General features: G+C 36.4%; 1 protein-coding gene across 5 annotated transcripts in view; it reads right to left on the bottom strand.

Annotated features, from left to right (window-relative positions):
• LOC134803034 (transcriptional activator Myb-like) overlaps positions 1–23535 on the bottom strand; it is a 66757-nt gene that overhangs the window by 5693 nt on the left and 37529 nt on the right. For 3 of the 5 annotated variants that reach the window (XM_063775744.1, XM_063775750.1, XM_063775764.1), the window contains 11 exons: positions 20171–20268; positions 19722–19856; positions 19276–19447; positions 16831–17021; positions 12014–12102; positions 7466–7617; positions 6452–6613; positions 5910–6022; positions 5083–5275; positions 4306–4539; positions 1292–3064 (listed from right to left, as the gene is read on the bottom strand). In XM_063775744.1, coding sequence (XP_063631814.1) covers positions 2456–3064; positions 4306–4539; positions 5083–5275; positions 5910–6022; positions 6452–6613; positions 7466–7617; positions 12014–12102; positions 16831–17021; positions 19276–19447; positions 19722–19856; positions 20171–20268 — 2148 coding nt within the window. In that variant the 3' untranslated portion in view covers positions 1292–2455. Of the gene's footprint in view, positions 1–1291; positions 3065–4305; positions 4540–5082; positions 5276–5909; positions 6023–6451; positions 6614–7465; positions 7618–12013; positions 12103–16830; positions 17022–19275; positions 19448–19721; positions 19857–20170; positions 20269–23535 lie in introns of those variants that run through there. The other 2 variants (XM_063775771.1, XM_063775756.1) reach the window with 2 other exon arrangements.

Below are 23535 nucleotides of genomic sequence, written 5' to 3'. Positions count from 1 at the left end.
CTGTCTGAAAACATAAATAGAGGCGTAATTGTTAATGTAAATTTTGTAATCACAGTAAATATACTGCCATCTTTCGACATATGATTAAAACTTTTAGAACGCCATTTGACTTTGATCCTTGTTCACTGATGTGTTAAATTTGTTAAATATCAAAAAGTATCGTCATCTTTTTGAGCGATGGCGCCATACCTTTGGCCTATACTCGAGTAGATGGCGACACTTTTTGATATTTAACAAATTTAACACATATCAGTGGAAGAATAAGGATCCAAGTCAAATGGCGTTCTAAAAGTTTTAACCATGTGTCGAAAGATGGCAGTAAATTTACTGTGATTACAAAATTTACATATACGTCTCTATACTAAATTCTCTTTGATATATGTAGATAAGGACATCGATTTTTGTTAAGTTATTAGTGAATGGTTGATATTTTTGACGCCTGGGGGCTGATTTTTGAAATTCGACCGCTTGATTTCGTGTATTTCGTTCAATAATAACTCCAATACTAGGTATTTAAATTCTACTAATAGAATTGAAAACGAGTGGTCAATGCCACTAGATTCCGAATTTCTATCGCTCGTATTTCAAAAATTAGCAATTCGCCGTTTTCGACCGATTTTCGAGTGACGAAATCAAGCGATCCAAATTCAAAAATCGGCCCCTGGTCTGATACGTTATTTTTGATGCTGACATTTAAGGTCACAGTATTCATTACTTCTCGCATCTTAGTTTTTCTTTATTTATGCCAATTAATATAAAAAATATGTGAATTTATTTCTCATAATTTCTTAGTTTGTATAATGTGCCTATTAGGTATTCGCAATACTGATGGAAACTACGCAATTATAAAACAGCCGTTAAATACCCTGCATACTTGAACATTTTGTAGCAAATTAAACGTGATATGTCCATCACAATACGTGAAATACTCCTCAATATAAAATGGAGTAATAATATCAGAATGAAACGCAATTGATCATACAATCGTCAGTTTCTTGTTTACTTTAGTTCTTCAATTTAGGGGAGATTTTTTATTTTCTGACGAGCACTTGCATTTCTACCAACCTGATATTAACCCTGCTCAATTGCTCATGTACAGAGAATGGATTACATGCACTTTTGCAGGTAAGTGTACAAGTACGGTGTTGCCTCGAAATAAAAGGTTCCAGTTAATAAATCATATTATTCAAGTAGTTTTTTTTTTTCTTAATCTCGAGCTCAGATAATTTTATTTTATATAATAACCTTTTGTTTCCAGTCATGAGAGGTATTTTAAAAATAAATCAACAGATTAATGTTCCAAAATACATTTATTGAAATAAAAAATGACATTGGATCTCTTTGGACAGTGGAGTGGAAATACAATATACAATATTGACAGTGACATTAAACTACCAAGAAAAAAAAAATGCGCAAATTAATACAAAATGTTGCCATAATACAGAGGCGCTACGACTATAAAATAAATTAAAACATTTTAAAGAATATAAATAATAACAAAAAAAAAACAATTTAACAAGATAAATAAGTTTTTTTGTACTTAAATAAAAAAACAACACTGGTCTGTCAATATTGTGGTAAGGTGAGGTGTGGGCGGGGAGCGGGTATACGGGGTAATGTCATTTGTTTATTTCAAATAAAGTACTCGTTAAGTATAGCTGCCGATTTATATTTAAAATTGTTAAAGTTTTAACAAAGATGACAGAAATAAATAGTTTACACAATTCCACAACCAACGCGTCAGTGAGACGATTTTAGTCGAAATATTAGATAAATTAATAGAAAAACGTTAATCAATATTTGTACGCAAAATTACAAAGCAAAATGCTATTAACAAATTCTAAATAAATAAATACAGGACAGGATAGGGACGTCTAAAGGGATATGTTAGTATTTATACCGTTTTTAAGTCGCGTGTTTTTGAACATTTTGATTATATTTTTTTTTTATAGATTTTAATAGCTAATGTTTTTAATTAAGTATTTTGAATACTGTGATAACAGCCCAATTTATTTGTAGTCCAGAAATTCCACTTTATACAAAAACAAAGCATTTTAAACCTTAATCTTAATACTTGAAATTCTTAACCGAAATAACACTAAAATAATTTGGTGCATGGTAAACTTGAGGTATATTTTTCGTTAATATTACATTATTTTATAATTAATTTTTACAACTAAAGTTTTACCAATATATTAATTCACAACGATTCATCTGATGAAGTTTTCATCTTTGGTTCCTACGTTCTAATCTCGTTAAACGTTGTTTGGTGCTCTTACAACTAATAAAACCCTAAAACGTACTTAAACTCGCTTAAAATCGACATAATTTAAACTTTTGAATTACGTTAGCTACGCAGTCCATAAAAATAATTAATACGTGCATTTACCTTAAATATAAATTCATTTTTAAAGTAAATCCATTTATTGGAGTTAATAAAAATCTTAACGCGAATCTACATGTCGGAGAACACATAATAATCACTAGAAAACATTTCATCAGTTTGACCCGAATCTTTGTTTTCCATTTGCCACCATTGATTTTCTTTTTGCGTGTAATCGGCGCTCCTACTCATTATTTTATTGGTTAAAATTTCGTCTATCCTCGACGTTGACGGTTTCTGATTGGTCACTTTATAAATATGGTCCGCTAGAGCATTAGCTAGTACCTCTTTGGGAGCTATCAGATTAGAATTATTTTCACATGATAAATCATTTCCCGAAGTGATCGTTCTTAGCCTATCCGCGTTTAACCTCGCGAAGGTTCTAGGGGATTCTATATTAGTTATGTTCCTAAAGACGGTAGGGTTGCTAGGTTCAGAAGTTACGTAGTAGTACATGTTAGGGTCTAGGTCGTCAGGTAAGGGATTAGTAGGGACATAGGACCTGTGTTGTACCTTTGTTTTTTCGACCGTTTCTATATCAAGCTCCTCGTATTTGAGGGTTTCGGGGGTGTTTTCGGCGCTCATCAGACTGTGCAGGCTGGTGGATTCTTCGGCGAGCGAGTTCTTGACGATGGATGGCGGCGAGAACATCACTGAACTGTCGCCGGCAAGCGTTTTGCTCTGAAACAAAATTACGAGGTTCAAATGAAATTTTTGTGGGGCGGAAAGAGGATGTTGTATAATAACTTGCAAGCAAATTATTTAAGTTTCGAAGAAGACTACGATGCCTATACATAGATGGATGGATTAGAGCGTTACCATAAGACGCCATGACAAATAATATTGGTTTCAAAAGGTGGGGTTTACGAAATATGCAATACAGTAGGTAATATGATTTTCGGTAGTACCATACGAATGTAACTAACACGCACGTTAGTTCGGAGATTAAGCAGTGATCGGAAACAGAAATGTCTATCGTGCATAAGTTTTAGTACGATGTGAACCAACATCGAAGATCGACGAGTCAAATTTACACTAGGTCTATGCCTACCATTTAACTTAGGCGGTCGGTAAGAAGTTATTATGATCTGATACGGACCGGTCGAAGGCTGGGCCCACATGTACACCTAGTTGCAAAGGTGCATGGCCACTTTATTAATTAATTCCATTTCATGCAATTTTACAGCTCGTCGTAACTTATTTGCATACTGTTGAGTGAGTAAAAAACAACGGGTTGCACTCCGGGAGTGCCGACAGAAGTGAAAACTCAATGACTAGTCCAAAATGTCTGCAGCACTATGTATAATTGATCCATCCTCCTTTCTATTGAAAAACTTTAGTTCCGAAATTGCTGGTCAGTGAACTTGTTTAAAATTCGAAATTCAAATTTGTAGCGTTAATTGTTTAAAATTCGAATAGAAATTGTAAAGTTACCTTACAAACCTTGCATCTAAATATATTTGGTCCTGATATTTTGAGTTTTATTCACCAGTACTAGAGTTCACTTTTATTAGCGATATCATCAAGATGTAGATGAAGAATGTCTTTATTGAATTATATTTGAGTGATATAAAGTTAGAATGTAACTGTGAGATCCTCGTATTTTGTCATTGAGTTTTTCTTTATTGATGTAAATGCCATCTAAATGAGTGGCCAACTAAACCTTACGGTCACGTGATCGTCTTACGCTGTCTCGAGTTTATCATTTTTTCCCCACCTCAAAAAGTGCCCAGCGCCGCTAAAGAAGTTTTCACTTCAAAATTTAATATACTGGTTTTAGTGTCAAAGCCCGACTTTCTATGAGAACATCACCGCGCAACTTCTTTATACGCCGCCCGAGATAAACGGTCGACCTACAGCGACACCGTTATACGGTCGGTCGTTAGTGGAGGGTAGGGTTGTCGGGCGAGGCTCACACTGACCGGCGTCTCGACGATGAAGGCGACGTCAGGCACCCGGGCGGTGGTGGGCGTGGAGGTGGCGGCGCCCCAGGCGTGCGCGTGCGCGAGCGCCTTGCGCGCGCGCTTGTGCTGCGCCCCCGCGCCCCCCGAGCCCCCCGAGCCCGAGCCCGCCGGCACGGTGAGCGCGCGCGGCTGGTTCTCCTTGCCCTGCTCCGACGCGCGCCGCTTCAGGCTGCCGATGCCGGAATCGTTCACCTGGATAACGGACGGGATGTTTACACCTTAGTAAGGCCCGAGTGGACGCTCGAGTTGGGCGTGCAACGGAGCGGGGCGTGCGACGGGCATGTTAAACAAATGCAAACGTATAGAAGCGGCCTTACTGCACGCTGCTCACATCACCCGACGCCACGCTGCACGCCCCGCCGAACGCTCCGCTCCGCTTCGAAGCCTTATGCTCTGGTTTCCTAGGATAGCGGTACCGTCATATAGCGGCCGTCTCCATACAATATACTACGACATCCATATTTAGCCGTATTCGCTATCCTAGGAAAACCAAGTTTTACACTTATGCCGTGACGGTCGGAAAAGTTGGCAAACATTTGAAAAAAAAGAGCCAATCAACAGTTCTAGTTCTCTCCAAAACCCGCGAATGATGTTTTTAATAGTCTTAGAACACAAATTGTTCCGTTTTTCGATAGTTAAAAGGGCCGCAATGATATCTCCAAAAAGCCGCATGCGGCTCGCGAGCAGTAGTTTGCCTTTAGATTAAGAAAAAAACAGCAATTTAATCATATATACCTGAACAGCGGTCCCGTCTTGATCAGCCGTGGACGACAGCATGGAGTCGTTGAGCTGCACCGTGCTGTCGGACTCCTCCCGTTCGATAATCTCAGTGATGTCCTTCACGAGAACGCCCGGACTCGACGGCTCGTAGTTAATGCCAGATTTCTTGCCAATCTCCGCCATTGCAATTTTGAAGGGAGTTGGAGTTCTGAAAATTGATAAAATAGTATTTTTAGATAGCGATCCGCCACGGCTTCGCACGGGTTAACACATTATACACCTAAACCTTCCTCAAGAATCACTCTATTGATAGGTAGGTAGGAAAACCTCTTGAAAATCCGTTCAGTAGTTTTGAGTTTATCGCGAACATACAAACGGACAGACGCGGCGGGGGACTTTGTTTTATAAGGTGTAGTGATTAATTTAAATTATAGTAGTATTCATATGTATATCAATAGGATCGGATTAAGTCGTTCGTTAATGAGTAAGACAATTTTCGATCAATTACTGATACTGATGAATTAAATTCGATAAAACGCTGTTGCATGGTACTATCTAAACAATATTTATTGCAGCTATTTTATTTTGCTTTGTTTAGTTTCATCTATCCCTGTGACTGTGATTAAATATTGTGAGTTAATTTGGCCAACTTCCCGGTGTCCGACTAAGGAAATTTTGCATACCCACACAGTTTCATTGACAGTAATTTTATGGTATTGGTGGCATATGGTAATGGTGGCAACTAAAAAGGCCATGCTCTTTAAGACCCCTTTAAAAATAACTGTCTAAAGAATTATTCTAAAGTTAGAGATTACTAAAGCTACATCCATGATAGGACTTACTTGGGTGTGTTACTCCTGTGCTTGCTGTGACTGTTGATGGGCGTGAGGTTGGGGCTGCAGCCCAGCGCGGGCGTGGGCGTGTGCAGCAGGGGACTCGCCAGTGGACCCCAATCCTGAAACATAATACTGCTCATTACAAACAATTCTTTGTAGAGAATGGTCCCAAAGAACAAGAAGAAAGGACTAGAGACAGGAAAGGATGAAGTTTTTTGAAGACATGGCATGTCGGTGGAAAACAAGCATACGGCCCGCCTGGTGGTAAGCGATCACTGTAGTCTATGAAACCGGAGTCAATGGAAGTTGTTGGAAACATTGCAATTTAATCGAATGGTAATGACAAACGCCTGGAAGGTGTTTTGGAACGAATACAATAGTATTTCGTAAACAGCAATTTTGCTGTAAAATTTCTAGTTTTTTCTCCGTGTCGCGTATTTCATCATACCCACTGACTTTGGTCGTTCATCGAAATAGAAAAGCGTATCAAATATACGTTAATACGCGCAAGCAACGATCTTTTTCCAATAAAAGAAGTTGTATCTTACCTTAGTATGCAGCTGCTGCGAGAGCGAGGAGGGCGTGGCTTCAAACGGAGGGAAAGAGAGCGCGGCGGGCGAGTTGAGGAACTGAGACGGACTGAACGGCAGCGCCTTGATTGGCGTGGCTCCGGTCGTCTCCATGGCTTTGTTTATGGTCTCTGACCAGGCCTGGAAGGTAAAAAGTTCATAGATAAGAGCTGCAAGTAATTAATCGGTCTTACACAAATACACATATTTAGGGACTAATTTAATTTATCTTTTCTATACGCAATAGTTAAAGACCATTATACAAATGTCCAATATTTGGGTACAGAACGAACCTACTTTGGGGACAGTCAATCTCAATTTAGGTTCCCTTCGGGAAAAGATGAGTTTTTTTTGCTGCGTGTGACATACAGAGAAACAAGCTCAGCCTAGTTTGGGGCTTACCAGACACCTCCTGTGCATGTACTGTGTTCCCAATTATTATCAATAAAATATTATTATTCTTAAATTGACGTAGGTAGTTTTAAACAATCAGTTGGAACGAGTATACGTTTCTCAGCTACATCAACAAATATGTACATGGCTCAATTTTATTATAAGACTAAACAGGGAATGACTTTAATACGTTTCCAATCTTGCAAATTTGTTATCATATATCACACACTACTGAGGTTGAATTTTCTCAAAAATCGACATCTGTATTATTTGCATACAGCAGGGTTTTTGGTGCGGGAATGATTTCGTGTATTTATAGCTTTGTTTATTGTAAATAAAAATACCAAATTATGAATTAAAAATTGATAGCAAGCTGTAAATGTGTTTAGAAATGTTATAATAGTATCGGTGTTTACTTATTTTTTGGCTAGTGTAAAACATTCCCGCACCAAAAACCCCGATGTATGATTATTTGCATATTGTTTCTTGCTTACTAACTTGGATACAAACTTAACCATCTTATTAGTTATTACAATTTTTGCAGCATTTACAAATCACCCTTGTTTGTAATGAATGACACGATACAATACATGAACTCACGTTATGGTTAGGCGTGATCATGTTGGTCTTCTTGTTCCTCCGGCGGAGGATGGGCGGCGGGCTGCTGGTGACGGAGGACTTCTTGGGGCTCATGTACACGGACGACGGCACCACAATCTCCCGCGTCGAGTCCGGCTGCACGGCGTATGTTACTGGAATTTATACAATTATTAACATGATATACAGAAAATCTTAAATCTTTTCTTAAGGCGTGAGCGTTTTATATGTAAAACGCGCCTGTGTGACGGAACCTAAACGCATTCATTACAAGCCTGAGCTACGCGCTACGCTGGTAGCTGGTACAGATGTAGTGCATACATAATTGTTTTCCATCGTATTTTCTCGGAAACGTTCGTATTTGTCATGCTAGTTCAGTCAATGTCAGTACATACTTTTTGTACCGGGACAGTCTGAAATAGCAAACCACCATCGTAAAGGGTATAGCCGGGTAAGCATGGCCAAACTGCCCTTAGCGAAAAAATGAATTACCTTTTACTGGATTATTAACCTATATATATGTAGTGCTTTCACAAAAAATTAAGCCTCAAATGCTTCAGGTTTTTAAAAAAAAATGTAAAAAAAGAAAAAAAATTTTTATTTTATTACAGCCAAAGTACTAATCCGATTTCTTTGTAATTTGGGTATGTTGTAGATACAATTAAGGTCGCTTTCTGAAAAAAATAATATTGAATTTTTTTTTTTCATAAAATAGTAAAAAATTGAGTTGAAAATTTTCAGAAAAATAAAAAAATACGTGCGAAATTGCGACAGTTATCAAATTTACATATTTCATGTAAAATGTAATAATGTTTAACATATATTTTTTTCAAAAATTAAAATCGGGATTAACAGTTTGAAAAACTCGAATTTGTAACATCCCATAATACTCTCTTCATACAAGCAAAGGTAAGTAGACAATAAACGAATGAAGTATTGTGAACGCAATCTTTACGAATTTGAATTTAGAATGTGACCTATTGCACTATATATGTTTTCATGGCTATATATGGCTACGGCGTACGCATTTTTTAATATCCCATACCTACATACATATATTCGTATTAAGTATTACGTAGTTGTATCAGCGATTAAAATTGTAGCAATATCACAACCGGCGTAATTTTAGTTAATTTAACAAAATAATATTTACGCATATCTCTCGCGTTCAGATATAATTGTGTCCTATAAAGTCAGAGCACTTTGAAGACCCTAACTTCTAATAGGTATGTAGGTCCCGCAATACCTATTACAAGATCAAGAACTTGTTTCTGAATTAAATAATACACACTGTATAAATTAAAATTGCTGGGCTGAGATGATGATGATGATGATGAAATTAAAATTATAACTTTTAATAATACAATCTTTAAATAAAATTAGTCCTCAATCATCATCACTATCTGATTAGATAGTCATTAATTCTCTGAATGTCGTACGCTCTAGCCGCATACAGCCATGGAGTTTAAGGTCCGCACTCAGTAATAGTACATTATTGTCGAGGCTCGGAAGCAGCTACTTGCAGGCTGAGGATTCGTTTTAAACGGACGACCTTGGGAGTCCGTTTAATTGAATCCGAAGCCAGCAAGTAGCCTCCCAGCCGAGTCATATATAGTGCTTTTCTCAAAAATGGTGCAAGAAATATAAATATCATAGAAATATTTTACAAAAGCAACGTTCTTACGTATATATTTTCACAGAAAAAAGTAGAAACAATTGAAAAAATTAGCTTTGCCGCCTTTTTATTTTTTTAATAAAAAAATAGAAGTGTATATTTCTGCCGAAAATACGCCAACCTATTTGAGACAGCTAAATAATCGCGGTACTAATCATCTGTTTGGCTGTTTAATGGGCCTGTGCCTTCATCTGATATGGCCATTTGTGACGTTCCACGGGAAAAGGTACCTTATGAGGGTTTCTAGTTTCGGAGATATGAAATGTTTTGTAAAGAGGTGAAAAAATGCTCAATTTTTTTTTATTGTGTGATCTGAAACCTTAATGCGTAACGTTTGTTTACCTGTTTTTATTTTTGTTATAAGTTAGTTATAAGCCTAGTAATGTCGTCTCAGAGTTTAGTAGAAAAGGTACCTTATGGAAAAAAGATTGAAAATTCCCAAAAAAACTAGTCAATACGGGAAAAGAAGTTTGGTAGAGAACTGTATTAGCATTCTGCAAAACTAATTTGATAATTTCAGTTCTGGTTGGGGCGCCTCGCAAATATTATAACCGTACATCGACCGACATCACAAATCCAAGTAGCCTGCTATTATACCAAAGTTACTCTCGTCAAGTCTTTCTTAACTAGAATAATCTTCATTTGGTTTGGTCGCATGCAGTAAATCAGCCATTGGTTTGCTGAAAAATACCAATACCCGACGCATTACCTTATGGAATATCTGAGGTCATTGAACCTCAATGCCGCTTATCTTCAATAGCAACCGAAATATATTATTGATAAGAAATAGACGATTTATACCATCTTAACCCCAAAATATTATTAGTTTATCCTAACTGTTCCATCATCATCATGCCTCATCATGTAACTTAGTTAATCAATAATAGTTAATCACAAGGTACCTTTTCATTACATACAAATTGTTGGTCTTTTTTAAGATTATTATGACGAAGAACTAATTAAATTTGGGGCAGTTTAATGTAAATTAATATTTTCTATTCATAAAAGATAAACTGTAATATGATTGATATTTTGTAGTGATGTATTATTACATTTATTTCCATAAGGTACCTTTTCGTAAATGTATGGAGCAAATACTGTTATTGTTATGTAAGTTTAAAGTGGCATAAGGGGTTAAATATAGTATTTAGTTGGGGTTTTAGGATTTATTTCATTTGAATGACAGAATTTCTTTCATATGTGCTCAGAAAAATTGATTGTGTGTCACATTAAAAGTAAAAATATTCAATTTTGTGATTTTATATGAAAAAGTCAGAAAATACATTTTCACCTCTAAATCGGTATTGTTTTTTGCTTAAACTGTCTGTCAGTGTCGTTTTCTAATAGATAAAATTTAAATCTTGAGAGCTCATTGCAATCAATCGTGAAAATGAAATAAAACTTTATTTTCAAGAGATTGGTTAGTATACACATAAATCAGTCGATATCAAAAGTTTCTATTTGCATTACAGAACAAGTCGCAATATTTTTTTAATCTCAACTATATAGGGTATTATTATTTGTAGTCAACTATGTAACTTACTTCAGGAACATAGTTTTTTAGGCGGCTAAACTTAAAACTTCTCTATCGTAAAGTTGCTCATTTCACAACATTATTTTCAAAAAATCATATCTCTGTAACTACGCAACCTAGAAGGTTGATCTTTTGTGTTATCGATAGCTTATTTATTGTAGATTACTGGGGTATGCATAACTCCATACCCGCCATAAGGTACCTTTGACCGTGGGACGTCACATTTCAACTTTTAAAAAGTTTGGAACTCGTCAAATAATGGAATTTGTATGCAACATTGCAGTCCCAAAATCGAGACTGCAATGTTTTTAACTTTTTAATTTTTGACTGACCATAAACTACGCGCTTCGTGACCTATTTTTTAAACGGCAAAGTCGACTTTGCCGTCCATTTTTGAGAAAAATAAGTCGCGTTCTAAATTCAAATTGCGTTGGGAATATACTCGTAACTTTCTATTGTAATAACGTACAAGTTATTTTGTATGAAGAGAAAGTATTAGGGGGTGTTACAAATTCGAGTCTTTCATACTGTTAATCCCGATTTTAATTGTTGAAAAAAATATATGTTAAACATTATTACATTTTACATGAAATATGTAAATTTGATAACTGTCGCAATTTCGCACGTATTTTTTTTATTTTTCTGAAAATTTTCAACTCAATTTTTTACTATTTTTTCAAGAGATAATTGAATATTCTTTTTTTCAGAAAGCGAACTTAATTGTATCTACAACATACCCGAATTACACAGAAATCGGATTAGTACTTTGGCTGTAATAAAATAAAAATGTTTTTTCTTTTTTTACATTTTTTTTTTTAAACCTGAAGCATTTGAGGCTTAATTTTTTGTGAAAGCACTACATATATATAGGTTAATAATCCAGTAAAAGGAAATTCATTTTTTCGCTAAGGGCAGTTTGGCCATGCTTACCCGGCTATACCCTTTCCGTGAAAATACGATGGAAAATAATTATGTACTGTACATGTGCCCTTTACCCGTTTTTTTTTTCGCTTTCGCCTACGAACACAGAACCCGCCTAGCGGGTCACTGGAAGTGAATGTCACATGCAAAATAGAATAAAAATAAAAACAACTTTTACTTAGTATTAAAAAGTGTAAATAAATATTTATATGATTCTAATGTTTCTAATGAATAGAACTAAAGAATGACTCACGCTAGACCGGGCCGTGCCCGGGCCAAGGCGTCCGACATGTCATTTTCTATGAAAGCTGATCGGCGATCACGTGCTTTCCATAGAAAACGAAGCGTCGGAAGCTCCGGCCCGACCCCGGCCCGGTCTAGCGTGAGTCATCCTTAATGAGTATAGCGTGTAACAACTCACCGACGTTATCCTTGTTAGTAGTACCAGATGCGTTGGAAAGGTAGTTTTTGAGAGGAGAATCCGTGGGCAACGTTTCCAGGTTTATGAATCTGCAAGTAAATTGCTTTGTTAGCGATATAATTATTATTAGTACAAAATATCATTATTTGCATAGTCTAATTTCTATTCTCTATTTTCTATCTATTCTATCTATTTTCATAGTCTAACCTTTTGGTAAACTAAAATAAATGTCATATACTAAGATAAAACCGTTTAAAAAGTGACCAAGGCCTCCAGTGCCCAAGGCAATAATTGACCGAAGCGAAGCGAAGGTCTACGTTTTGACTCGGGCATTTTGCTTTCGTATGTCCGGATGTTCTCCTCTACAGGTCGCAATTCTTAACCGATTCTCGTGAAATTTTGTGACCGAATTTTATGACTAAATAAAATTTTTTTGTCAATCCGGTTTTTGAAAATTTTTAAAAATGGCGGAGTCGTGATACCTGGCGCCTAAACAAATAGTCGTATCGATATCATAAGAGTTTTTTCTTTTTGAGACATGTTTACAGAGTTAATAGCAAAAAATGCAGAAAAAAAATATCGCTGGTTTAGGCGGTATTTAGATATTTAGTTTTGTATTTCCGGATGTTCTCCTCTACAGGTCGCAATTCTTAACCGATTCTCATGAAATTTTTTGACCAGATTCTATGACTAAATATTTTTTTTTTGTCAATCCGGTTTTTGGAATTTTTTTAAAATGGCGGAGTCGTGATACCTGTCGCCTAAACAAATAGTCGTATCGATATCATAAGAGTTTTTTCTGTTTGATATATGTTTATAGATTAAATGGCCAAAAATTTAGAAAATTTGTATCGCTGGTTTCGGCGGTATTTTGATATTTAGTTTTTACTTGAGAATGAGTAGCTAAATTTCGTCAGCTTTAGTAAGAACTATCATGGCGCATTTTGCAAACGTTCGCTTTTTTGTTTGCATAGGGAGGTCCCTGGTTCCATCCCCAGTAATTGTATGCTGCTACATAACTTTTTGTATTTTTTTATACTTAAATTTCGTATCAATTGTTGTTTTTTATTTTATTTTTTTATTATGAAAAAAATGAAAAAAATCGTATTTAAATCAAGCGCGGGCTAAGCGTATTCGTTTATTTTTTGCAAGAGATGATGGCTTTTTGCTCTTTAAAGAAAATTTGATTCTTAAATATACGGCGCCATACCTTTGGCCTATGCTCGTCTAGATGGCGACACCATTTTATATTTAACAATTTTTACTCATATCAGTAAAAGAACATGGGTCAAAATCATATGGCGTTCTAAAAATAAAAAAAATCATTTATCCATACATATATACATTTTTTTGATATTTTTTTTTTTCATTTTCATTTTAATCCTGTATCGAAAGATGGCAGTAAATTTACTGTGACTACAAAATTTAGTATGACAATAACCCTCTACTACATATAGGGACCTTGCGCGTTGGAGGGTCTGCCATCTTGTGGCCTGAATCGGAAACATGTACATTGCCAAAACAAGTTCTACCATCTACCGTTCTTGTAGGTACGTTTCCTTATGCATAGTAGGTTCTGTCATCTTGTGGGCTACATCGGAAGCATAAACGTCACATTTACGCCTCACGCCAAAAATCTGACGGCTCCTATGCTACCCTCTATAGTTCACGCACGCCCACTATAGGGACCGTGCGCGTTGGAGGGCCTGCCATCTTGTGGCCTGAATCGGAAACATATGTGCACATGTACATTGCCAAAGCAAGTGCTACCATCTACCGTTCTCGTAAGTACGTTTCCTTGTGCATAGTAGGTTCTGCCATCTCGTGGGCTACATCGGAATCATAAACTACACATCTACGCTTCGCGCCAAAGATCTGACGGCTCCTGTGCTGCCCCCTATAGTTCATGCACGTCCCCTATACACTTTATTCTCTTTAGATTAGATATTTAAATTCTTACTCGAGAATAAGTAACCAAATTTCGTCAGCTCATCTAAATGCTATCATAGTGCAGTTGGAAAGACGCTTACAAGCAAGGATATGGGACAGGTACCCGGTTCGATCCCCAGTAAATGCAACTTTTTTTATTTATTTTTTGCACATAAACATCGTATTGCTGATTGATCAAGCGAGCGCGAAGCGCGAGGTAAGCGTATTCGTTTGAGTTTTTGTCTGAACATTTTTTTAGCGGTTTAAGTTCAAGGGCATGGCTGTTCCAGTACGGCTACCACCAGTTTTGACATTGACATAACGCTCACGTTTACGTAATTTACTTTCTATGCATCTCGCTCGTACTCGCATATGCGAGCAATAGTGCAAGCGAGATGTACAGAAAGTAAATTACGTAGACGTGAGCGTTATGTCAATGTTAAAACTGATGGTAGAGGCTCAGGAGTCAATTTCCACTTACGTTAGGGGCTATTCATAAATTACGTCATTTCAAATTAGGGGGCGGGGGTCTGGACATCGGATGATGGTAGCATGACGTAGGAGGAAACAGGGTCACATGAAGCATGATTTTTGGATGATTTTAGGGGGGGGGGGTCAAAAATCGTCAAAAATAGATGACGTAATTTATGGACAGCCCCTTAGAATGGGCGGTCACCATCCATAAATCGCAGGGGTTAACATTGCCTAGGGTAGTGGTCGACCTTGGGATCAGGGAACTAGCTGTAGGTTGCTCGCACGTTGCGCTTTCCCGGGCTCAAAGTCTAACTAACATTATCCTAGAGCCTTTTAATTTGGATCGCCTCGCTAAAATGGCCCATAATTTCCGCAAATCATTTTTTTTTCGAGGCAATTACTCCGTTCTCATTTTTTCCCAGTGGAATTTCTTCGCTTTATTTAATTTTTCGTGGACATTTTTTCATAAACTAAATTTTCCCTTTCTCAATTTATTCCCTTTGGGGCTGTCCATAAATTACGTCATCGATTTTTGACGATTTTGGACCCCCCCCCCCTATAATCATCCAAAAATCATGCTTCAAATGACCCCATTTCCTCCTACTTCATGCTACCGTCATCCGATGTCCAGACCCCCCCCCCCCCTAATTTGAAATGACGTAATTTATGAATAGCCCCTTTTCTTTTTGATCCCAGAAGTTAAAATAACCAGTAGGCTTTTTTTTTTCACTAACTAAATATTCTCTATCTCCATATTTTCTCTTTTTTTTAATATTTTTATTTTATTTTATTTAAAAAAAAATAACCAGGTTTTTTTCAAATAGGTAGGTTAGGGTAATTTTTTTTCATGACCCTAAAAACGAATCTGCTCCCAGATATAGGTAGGTTAGAGTTATTGGCTGACAGCGTTTGGTTTTTTACTTGTAGTTTTTTAGATTATGTTTTAATTTTAGTGTTTTTGATATTTGTTGTATGTGAAATACCTACAAGAAACAAATATAATTACTACACTATTAACATACAGTAACAAGAAAATATTATCCTTGATATTTAAAAGAACGAAAACTATACGGAAAAGATTAATTTAAAAATATTAAAAATAGGCGATTGCGGAAGAATACCATTGGGAAAATATGGGAACGGAGTAATAAAATTACTACCGAGAATGAATGATTTCGGGAAATTATGGGCAACGCAAAATATGAGAACGGAGTAATTGCCTCGAAGAAAAAATGATTTTCGGATATTATGGGCCACACTCGACCGAGAAAAGTCTGCAGAGATTTTGACACTGGCACAAATAACATTGGCACTGTGTGTGCTGTCAAAATCTCTGCAGACTTTTCTTGGTCTAACTCTATCCACTTTTCTATACAATTAGTATGGCGACGTGGATACTTAAGGGGCATCGACCGTACACTGACATCGGGATGATATTTTTATCATGTTATTTAGTAGTCATCGTGCGTCTCGCTTGCGCCAATACATATACGGACAAGAACGAGTGAAATGCACGATAACTAAATGACATTAGTTAGATGTCTTTCTGATATCAGTATAAGTTTGAATTGGCCTGTTAGCCAAAAATTGTTTCGTATGTCCATATGTTCTACTCTACAGGTCGCATATCTAAACAAATTCCCGAATTTTGTAAGCAATTGATAGTTAAGTTTTTATGGTCAAATTAGATTCTCTAAATTCTTCTAAACAACGGAACCATACATTTATTCAGTTTTAAGCTCTGCTCGCGAGGTCTACAGCTCACAGAGCCACTAGTTTAATTTGTTGTATTACTTCTAATAGTAACCTTTTGGTACTTCGCATTTGATTGTCTATCAAGCAAACTTAATGTTATCGTATAAAAATTTCACTTCAAAACTCCAAAAGCTCAGTCCATACTCAGCTGTAACGTTGTAGGTACTTTTCTTACATCTCATTCCATAACTTTCGGATTAACTATAAAATACACTATATTTTTATACAAATTATAACAATAAACTTAGATTAAATCGCCCATGATGACACGGTCAAGGGCAGCATCCGCTCGGTGTACCCCTTACATCTCATTAAAGTGCCAAAGGGTATCTACGTGTTGTTGTGTGAACATCATTGTCATCATTGTTGTGTGAATACCACTTACTTGAACGGCGATTCACAGATCTCCACGTCGGCCGCGACGAGGTTCCCGCGGTCGGGCGACTTGACCCGCACCATCGTCTGTAGCTGGATGTTGCTGAGCTGATCCTTCAACAGCTGTCGGAACCGCATCACTTGCTTGGAGGGCGGCTGGCGGCGGCGGAGGAGAGCCGCTTTTCCCATGCCACGTCAAGATGGAGGTGATGCCGACAGTTTAACGAGTACTGCGCTGACGAACTCTTTAACAGCGACTAGACTAAAGATCGTGAGAAACTTACTTGAACGGCGATTCGCAGATCTCCACGTCAGCCGCGACGAGGTTCCCGCGGTCGGGCGACTTGACCCGCACCATCGTCTGTTGCTGGATGTTGCTGAGCTGATCCTTCAACAGCTGTCGGAACCGCATCACTTGCTTGGAAGCCGGCTGGCTTGAGCCGCTTTGGCTCGAGTCGTTGAATGAGTCCCAGTCCTTCAAACATGCATTATTATTAAAAAAACTACATTAACTCCGCAACTATCAGGAATCTAAAACCGGGCAAAGAATTATCATCAACTTAATTTTGTTTTTCTTTGCTGAATATCGAGTCGGGGGGTAAACTACTGGTACAACTCCTATAAGTACAATGTTGTTTGCCCGATGGCAAAGACGATTTCTAATATTCGTTGCGTCTTAGCATTATCACATCATTTACAGTAATCTAAGTAACATATACTTGAGAATGGCACATTTCTTTTTTAATGAAAATAACATTAATAACTGCTAGTAACTGCACTGTCTAGATTCTAGAACTTAATAATCAAATTACTGCATTATGTATGGGGCCATACAACTCCGAGTATCCTTTGTAGATGGTATTTCTATAAAGCAATCTTAGCTTATTATTACATAGTACTATTTACGATGTGATAGGCGTTTCTGTTGCCATACCGGGAGAAATTAAGTTGAAATTGTTAGATGGATACGCCAAGTAATCCCGCGCTACAGATCAGAGTGTTCGATAAAAATGCTTTTCAAGTATAGGTAATATATTTATAAAATGTACGACATTAAATCAGTTATTGAGTTTACCCCGAGTGGCAATCAAAACGCCGATCACTGTTTTTATGACAGGTACAGGTCAATTTCCTAGATCAAGGAACAAATTTCTAACAAAATATTCACAAATATGTTTTTGTATACTAAGTATTGACTACTTTTTGCCACCTACTCACATACCATTTTTTATGCGTTCATTGTAAAATAAACCCACATTAATGATGACATAACTAGATATTCCTAATTAAACGTTAAAAATATGTGACCAAGGTAATACACTTTTATTTCACCCAATAGCGTATTAATTAAAAAATGATGATGAAGTAAGTTTGAATCCGAAAGTTATTTATGGATAGGAAAGAAAAACAATGAAGCGAACACATAAATTAAAAAAAAAACAAGCATCATGACACAAACCAATGAAAGTCGGATGTGTGATTTATGTTGTAAAAACTACCCGTGATTTAAAGAAGACAGCTAAAGTTGTTTATCTAGAAGCAATTAATCTTAGACCATTACAAGAATACAAAGAATGTGAAAAAAGTTTGTTATTGTTTAATTCAGAAATGCAACATTCTTTAATAATATTAGTAATAAAGGTTTGTAACATTTGTAACTCAAGCTATAACCCCGTGTTTTGAAATAAATATCAATGCTACAAATACAGTTATGCAAAAGCTTTCATAAAAAGTCCTGTGTTAGAAAAAGTTAGTGACAACATAAAGAATGATAAATATGATAATATTGATAATACGTAGGCATTCTGGCATTATCCAGACAGGGCAGAATAAAGCAAAGTTATGGATCAGAGCACTAATAATGAGAACACAACACGAAAAGTTGAAATGAAGATTAAGATATGGAAGCAAAGAAAAAGAAATAAAAGGTAAATTTTGATTGTGTATTTAATTTTACTATTTTGTTAGAAGAAATAAAATACACACACAATATTGACCTTCTAAGCTCTGTTTATACCCGTGATACTAAAGTGACAGTTGTCCTTCTTGTGAACCAATTTTGTATAAAACGACAAATTGGGGCAATTGAACTGCCACTTGTATATCTGGGATATAAAAACAGAGATTAATGTTATGACATTTTGGAAGAAACTCAATAACATACCTACAAATAGACAACACAAATATTGGTTCTAGTTCAATTTTGACTTACTCTAATTGAGTAATAACTTAAAAATATATTTAATTTCAATTCTTCATTACTCACGACTTTTATATATAATATAGTTGTTTCTTTTGTGCGGGCTCCCGTGTTGAGCGCGTGGCAAAGCAACAATGTCGTTTAAAAAGCGACTGTATGGTGGTGGTTTTAAGGTTCAAATCTATGGAATAATACGAGCGCTCGCCTTCATTGAGGTGGTCGATCGTCCAACATTACCAAAACATATTACATTATACATCAGGGTTTTAGGCGTTAAAAAAAATCCTTTGAGAAAATTCATAATATACATTGATCAGATCAGGACGCACCTTAGCGCCACTTGTACCAACCCACTAGACCGGGGTTAACGGGTTAAACCGTTAACCCAGTGTCAAATTGTACTGGTAACAATGGTAACTCCAAGTTTAACCGGTTAACCCCGGGTTAGTGAATGGTGCAAGTGGCCCTTAAGAATTAACTACACCAAAATGTCACAACCAAGAAACGAAAAACATAGAAAGCGACTAACATCGTTATATGCGACCTGCACCGCCTGCAGTGTATCACTTTGGTCAGTGTATGGGTTAGGATCGCGCTTTACCCGCCCCCGCCGGCGAAGGCTCTCGAAGCTGTCCAGCAGCTCCGGCTCGAACTTCCTCCGCATCGTCGAGTTCCAGTGGTTCTTTATTGCATTGTCCGTTCTGGAAGTTAACATTGTTGTTATTATATGTGTGTAGTAGCGCCATTGACAACTAGGAGGACTGCGTAATCTAAGTAAGAACCGCAGTATTGACGTCTTTACGTGCTTAGCACGTTCAGTCATAAAAATACCATGGTGGTTGCAGAACCAGGGTAGAGATGATGCTTTGCACGACTAAACTGGTGATGTAGATTTTTCCGAATGGTTTTAGAATTTTGTAGACATGCAGATATTGTTGCATGAGGACTGGATGTCAGACAATGTTGTGTTCTCACCTGCCCGGCAGTAGTTTGGCAATCTTAGCCCATTGGTTCCCTAGCTGCTTGTGCGCCTGGTATATGACGCGGTCTTCGTGCTCCGTCCACGCGGTCTTCTTTATAGAAGGGTTCAAGTGGTTGTGCCATCGCTCTCTGAAATGTGACACCATTATTCGGTTATTAAAATGTAAAACATTAAATGTGATCAGGAAGGAGGTTTGGAGTGGATTATACTTAATTTCAGTGAACTAAGTGATTTGTAGGCCTTATAGATTTAAATGTATTGACGCCAGATTATGCTGCACAGTGTTTTAAATATGCGAAGGTTAAATTCGTTCCTAATTTATTGAAATAAACATTGTTACTCGTAATGTCAATGTAAGGTATTCCAATTTATTATAATTATTATGCTCTTCTATCATTTTGTAGTTATTATACTAAGTTAAATTTATTATACTCGTATTTACCGGCATTGTTTTCCTATTCTGCCCTTGAGGTGTCGCGCGATGACTGTCCACTTCTTGGGACCATATTTTTGGACTAATTCTACGACCTTTTCATCTTCCTGTAAAAACAAAAAATTAAAACGTTAAGCTTTTAGTATAATTACTTTTAAAAAGCGGATACGCACATAAAAATTTGATTCGACAAATTTACCAAAAATCAGCAAACGGAACGGAAGATCCAAAGCTAATATTCAAAAGGGTGCCCTTAGCTTAATCTTAATCTTTACTATAATCACTTAAGATAACATTGATGACTGCCTACTTAAACCCCATCAATTAAAACTAAGACATACTTTGCCCTCTTATCCTTTAAGGATCCTTAATCCTATACAATGGGTGGCAAAAAAAGAATGACCAATCTGATTGGAAGCGTGCGAAAATTCGTTACTACACAAGGTGAGCTGGTTTCGTGGGTGGCGTAAAAAATACGAATTTGTATACCTTTAGAGAGCACTCAATTAGTTTGGAGAGCTTAGTTCCGGATTTTATGAATGCTATGAGAAGTAATTCCTAAAAAATACTCCATGGAATTAATGATTGATAAGTTACAAATATGTAATCAAAAAATACCTACGAACCTTCTGATCATTCCATAAGTGGAAAAAAAACAACAGAAGATCCATTTGCTAATAAAGCACCAACCTAGTTGATACGGGAAAATACGATAAACTTGTGATTTTAGATACATTAACTGGAAACTACAGACTGCGAATATATAATTACCTAATTAGATAAAGTACTACCTAATTAGACAATGTAATGTTCATAACTAACTCATACAAGCGTAGTTATGAACATTACATTGTCATATACATTGAACGAGTTTTTGAAGGCGTAGTACTTATGTATATGGATAGGTACGGAACAGAAATACCAAGTGCGTAATTCAAAGCCCTTACATTAAAATGAAAAGAATGTTATGTAACTGTATACCAGATTTTTTATGAGATTGGACAAATTGTTTGACAATTTTAATTCAAGCTTGTTTAAAAAATAAGTTTTCCCTACTTCTCTTTTTACGCTAAATTCTCTTATGGAAATTACCATCGCGTGATAGCAATAAACTTAAAATAGACGGTACCAACAAAAACAAGTACCTATAAGTAGTCAGCAGCACAAGTAGCTCAGCAGTAGAGGTGTTCAAAATGATCTCAACACGCTTTTCCTCTCATAAGAATAAAGTCGAACTGAGATCATAAAATCTCGCTGCCGTAGCTTTTTTGTATAAACGGACAGTATGATTTTAATTTAATTGAATCGTATTGAACAGGCCTTTAATTAGGGCAACTATTCAAGAATCGATAAAAAGGACAAAAAAAACAGTAATTATTTTAATAGCCTTCAGATCCCTTCTCTCCATTTTTATTTAGCTACGCGTGTTGAATGAAATACCTAAAGTAATAATGAACGGAGTACGCATAACAAATTGAGGCGATGATTACACATGAAGTGGTTAAAAAACAGGAAATCGCTTCCAGATTTTTTTATATTTCGACCATTACATTCAGATTATTTAATCTCCACTATCTCCAGGCATACTTTTGCCGTCTAAACCAAAGATCACAGCGACAACAACTAATTCAGTATTTTAATAAACATTGAATTTAGTTATCAATGTGTCGCGATTACATATTTAGCTAAAGCGAGCGGGTGTTACGACCAATATTTTTCAAGCCAATCCTATTATGTAAAAAACATTTTCCAAAATGCCTGGCCGACTACAACATCTGTAACCACAATCAAAAGGAATACATAAAGAGTATTCCTAATGTAGATCAAAAAAGTGAATCAATTCATTTCCGATGACATCAAACGTCTCTCACGCCGTCACGCCACTTAAAAATTAAGTCCTTAAAAAAAGAATAACCTTTAAAATTTTAACCAAACAAACACGTGTGGTCACAGACAAACAGACAAAAAGCGTTTGACCGAGTCGAGGTCAGAGTCATGGTCTAAATACGCGAGTTAATAATTCATTAAGACGAACTGGTTTGGGCCTAGCTAGCCGATAAGCTGCGCCTGTGATGACGTCATTCAAGAATTATAAATACTTATAGGCAGAATATCAGCTGTGTCATATAGCTGTGTATTAAAATTGAGTGTTTTACACATTAAATAATTCTTGGGCCTTTGCCCACTGCACCACCACTTTTGGGACGAGAATAAGTGTTTATAGTGTCTTGGATCCGTTTAAGGTTTTAAATCATCACTACACCTTATAAAACAAAGTCCCGTGGCGCATCTGTCTGTTTGTGTGTTTGTTCGCTATAAACTCAAAAACTACTGAACGGATTTTCATGCGGTTTTCACCTATCAATAGAGTGGTTCTTGAGAAAGGTTTAGATGTATAATTTGTTAACCCGTGCGAAGCCGGGGCGGGTCACTAGTACATAATTAAATGTATCCAAAAAAGTTATGTTTAATTTGGAGAATTACAAAGTAAATAAGTTTACATAGCTACTAAGATGTTTAAACCCCTTTAGAATTATTTTATATCCACGATATATTCACGTGGTGACCTATGTAAATATTAATGGAATTTCTGACAGGTTTGTCTGCCTTGCACGTACATTCACGTTCGTCTAATAAATCTAAATCTCACCTTATGACGTCATTCTAAACACTATTCCTATTCTTTACGACAAAAGTTAGTAGTTCCATAAGAATAATTTGCATTCATAAGGTGTTAGGGATCACAATGGTATTATTATAATCCGTGAGTTTCGACGATAATTTATATTCAGCCGTTCCACGAATGAATGGTTCTTTAGGTCATGAATGTATGTTACATCAGTCATCACTCGCGTTTAGAAGTCTAATAGATTATTTATTTATTTCGGAGACTTTGACCAAACTTTTTGATTCAATTCATGATTAGAAAGATAATTTCGTTAAGCGAGAATTAAATCTCGGTCTATATACGTACAATACGTTTAAAATGCTACTCGCTAGTTTTTTTGGTATTCAAATTTAAACTATACAAAAAGACTAATACAAGAAAATCATTCATTCAAAACAAAATACATATAATTCTCTTATCGAAGGAATGAGGAAGGCTGGGCCCATTTGCATGCGAAATAGTCGAAGTGAATTCTACAAAACAATCAATGATATTAACTTTATACCCTGCACGGGAAAGTAGTAAAATTCTGTGAACCAAATTTAGGTAAATAAAGAGAGCCTTATGGGTCATTACGTAAGGTTTAAAGTGGAATGAAAACAACGCATAACAATGGCTTAAACTGATGGCGTTCACTGCTTAATTATGCAGATATTCCCTGCATGTAGGTAACCAGTGAGTCACTCGTAATACGTCCTGTTGCATA

This window comes from Cydia splendana, chromosome 2 (genome assembly GCF_910591565.1).
Source record: "Cydia splendana chromosome 2, ilCydSple1.2, whole genome shotgun sequence".
In the NCBI taxonomy this organism is placed as follows: domain Eukaryota; kingdom Metazoa; phylum Arthropoda; class Insecta; order Lepidoptera; family Tortricidae; genus Cydia; species Cydia splendana.
This window is presented reverse-complemented; position numbering and strand designations above follow the sequence as displayed.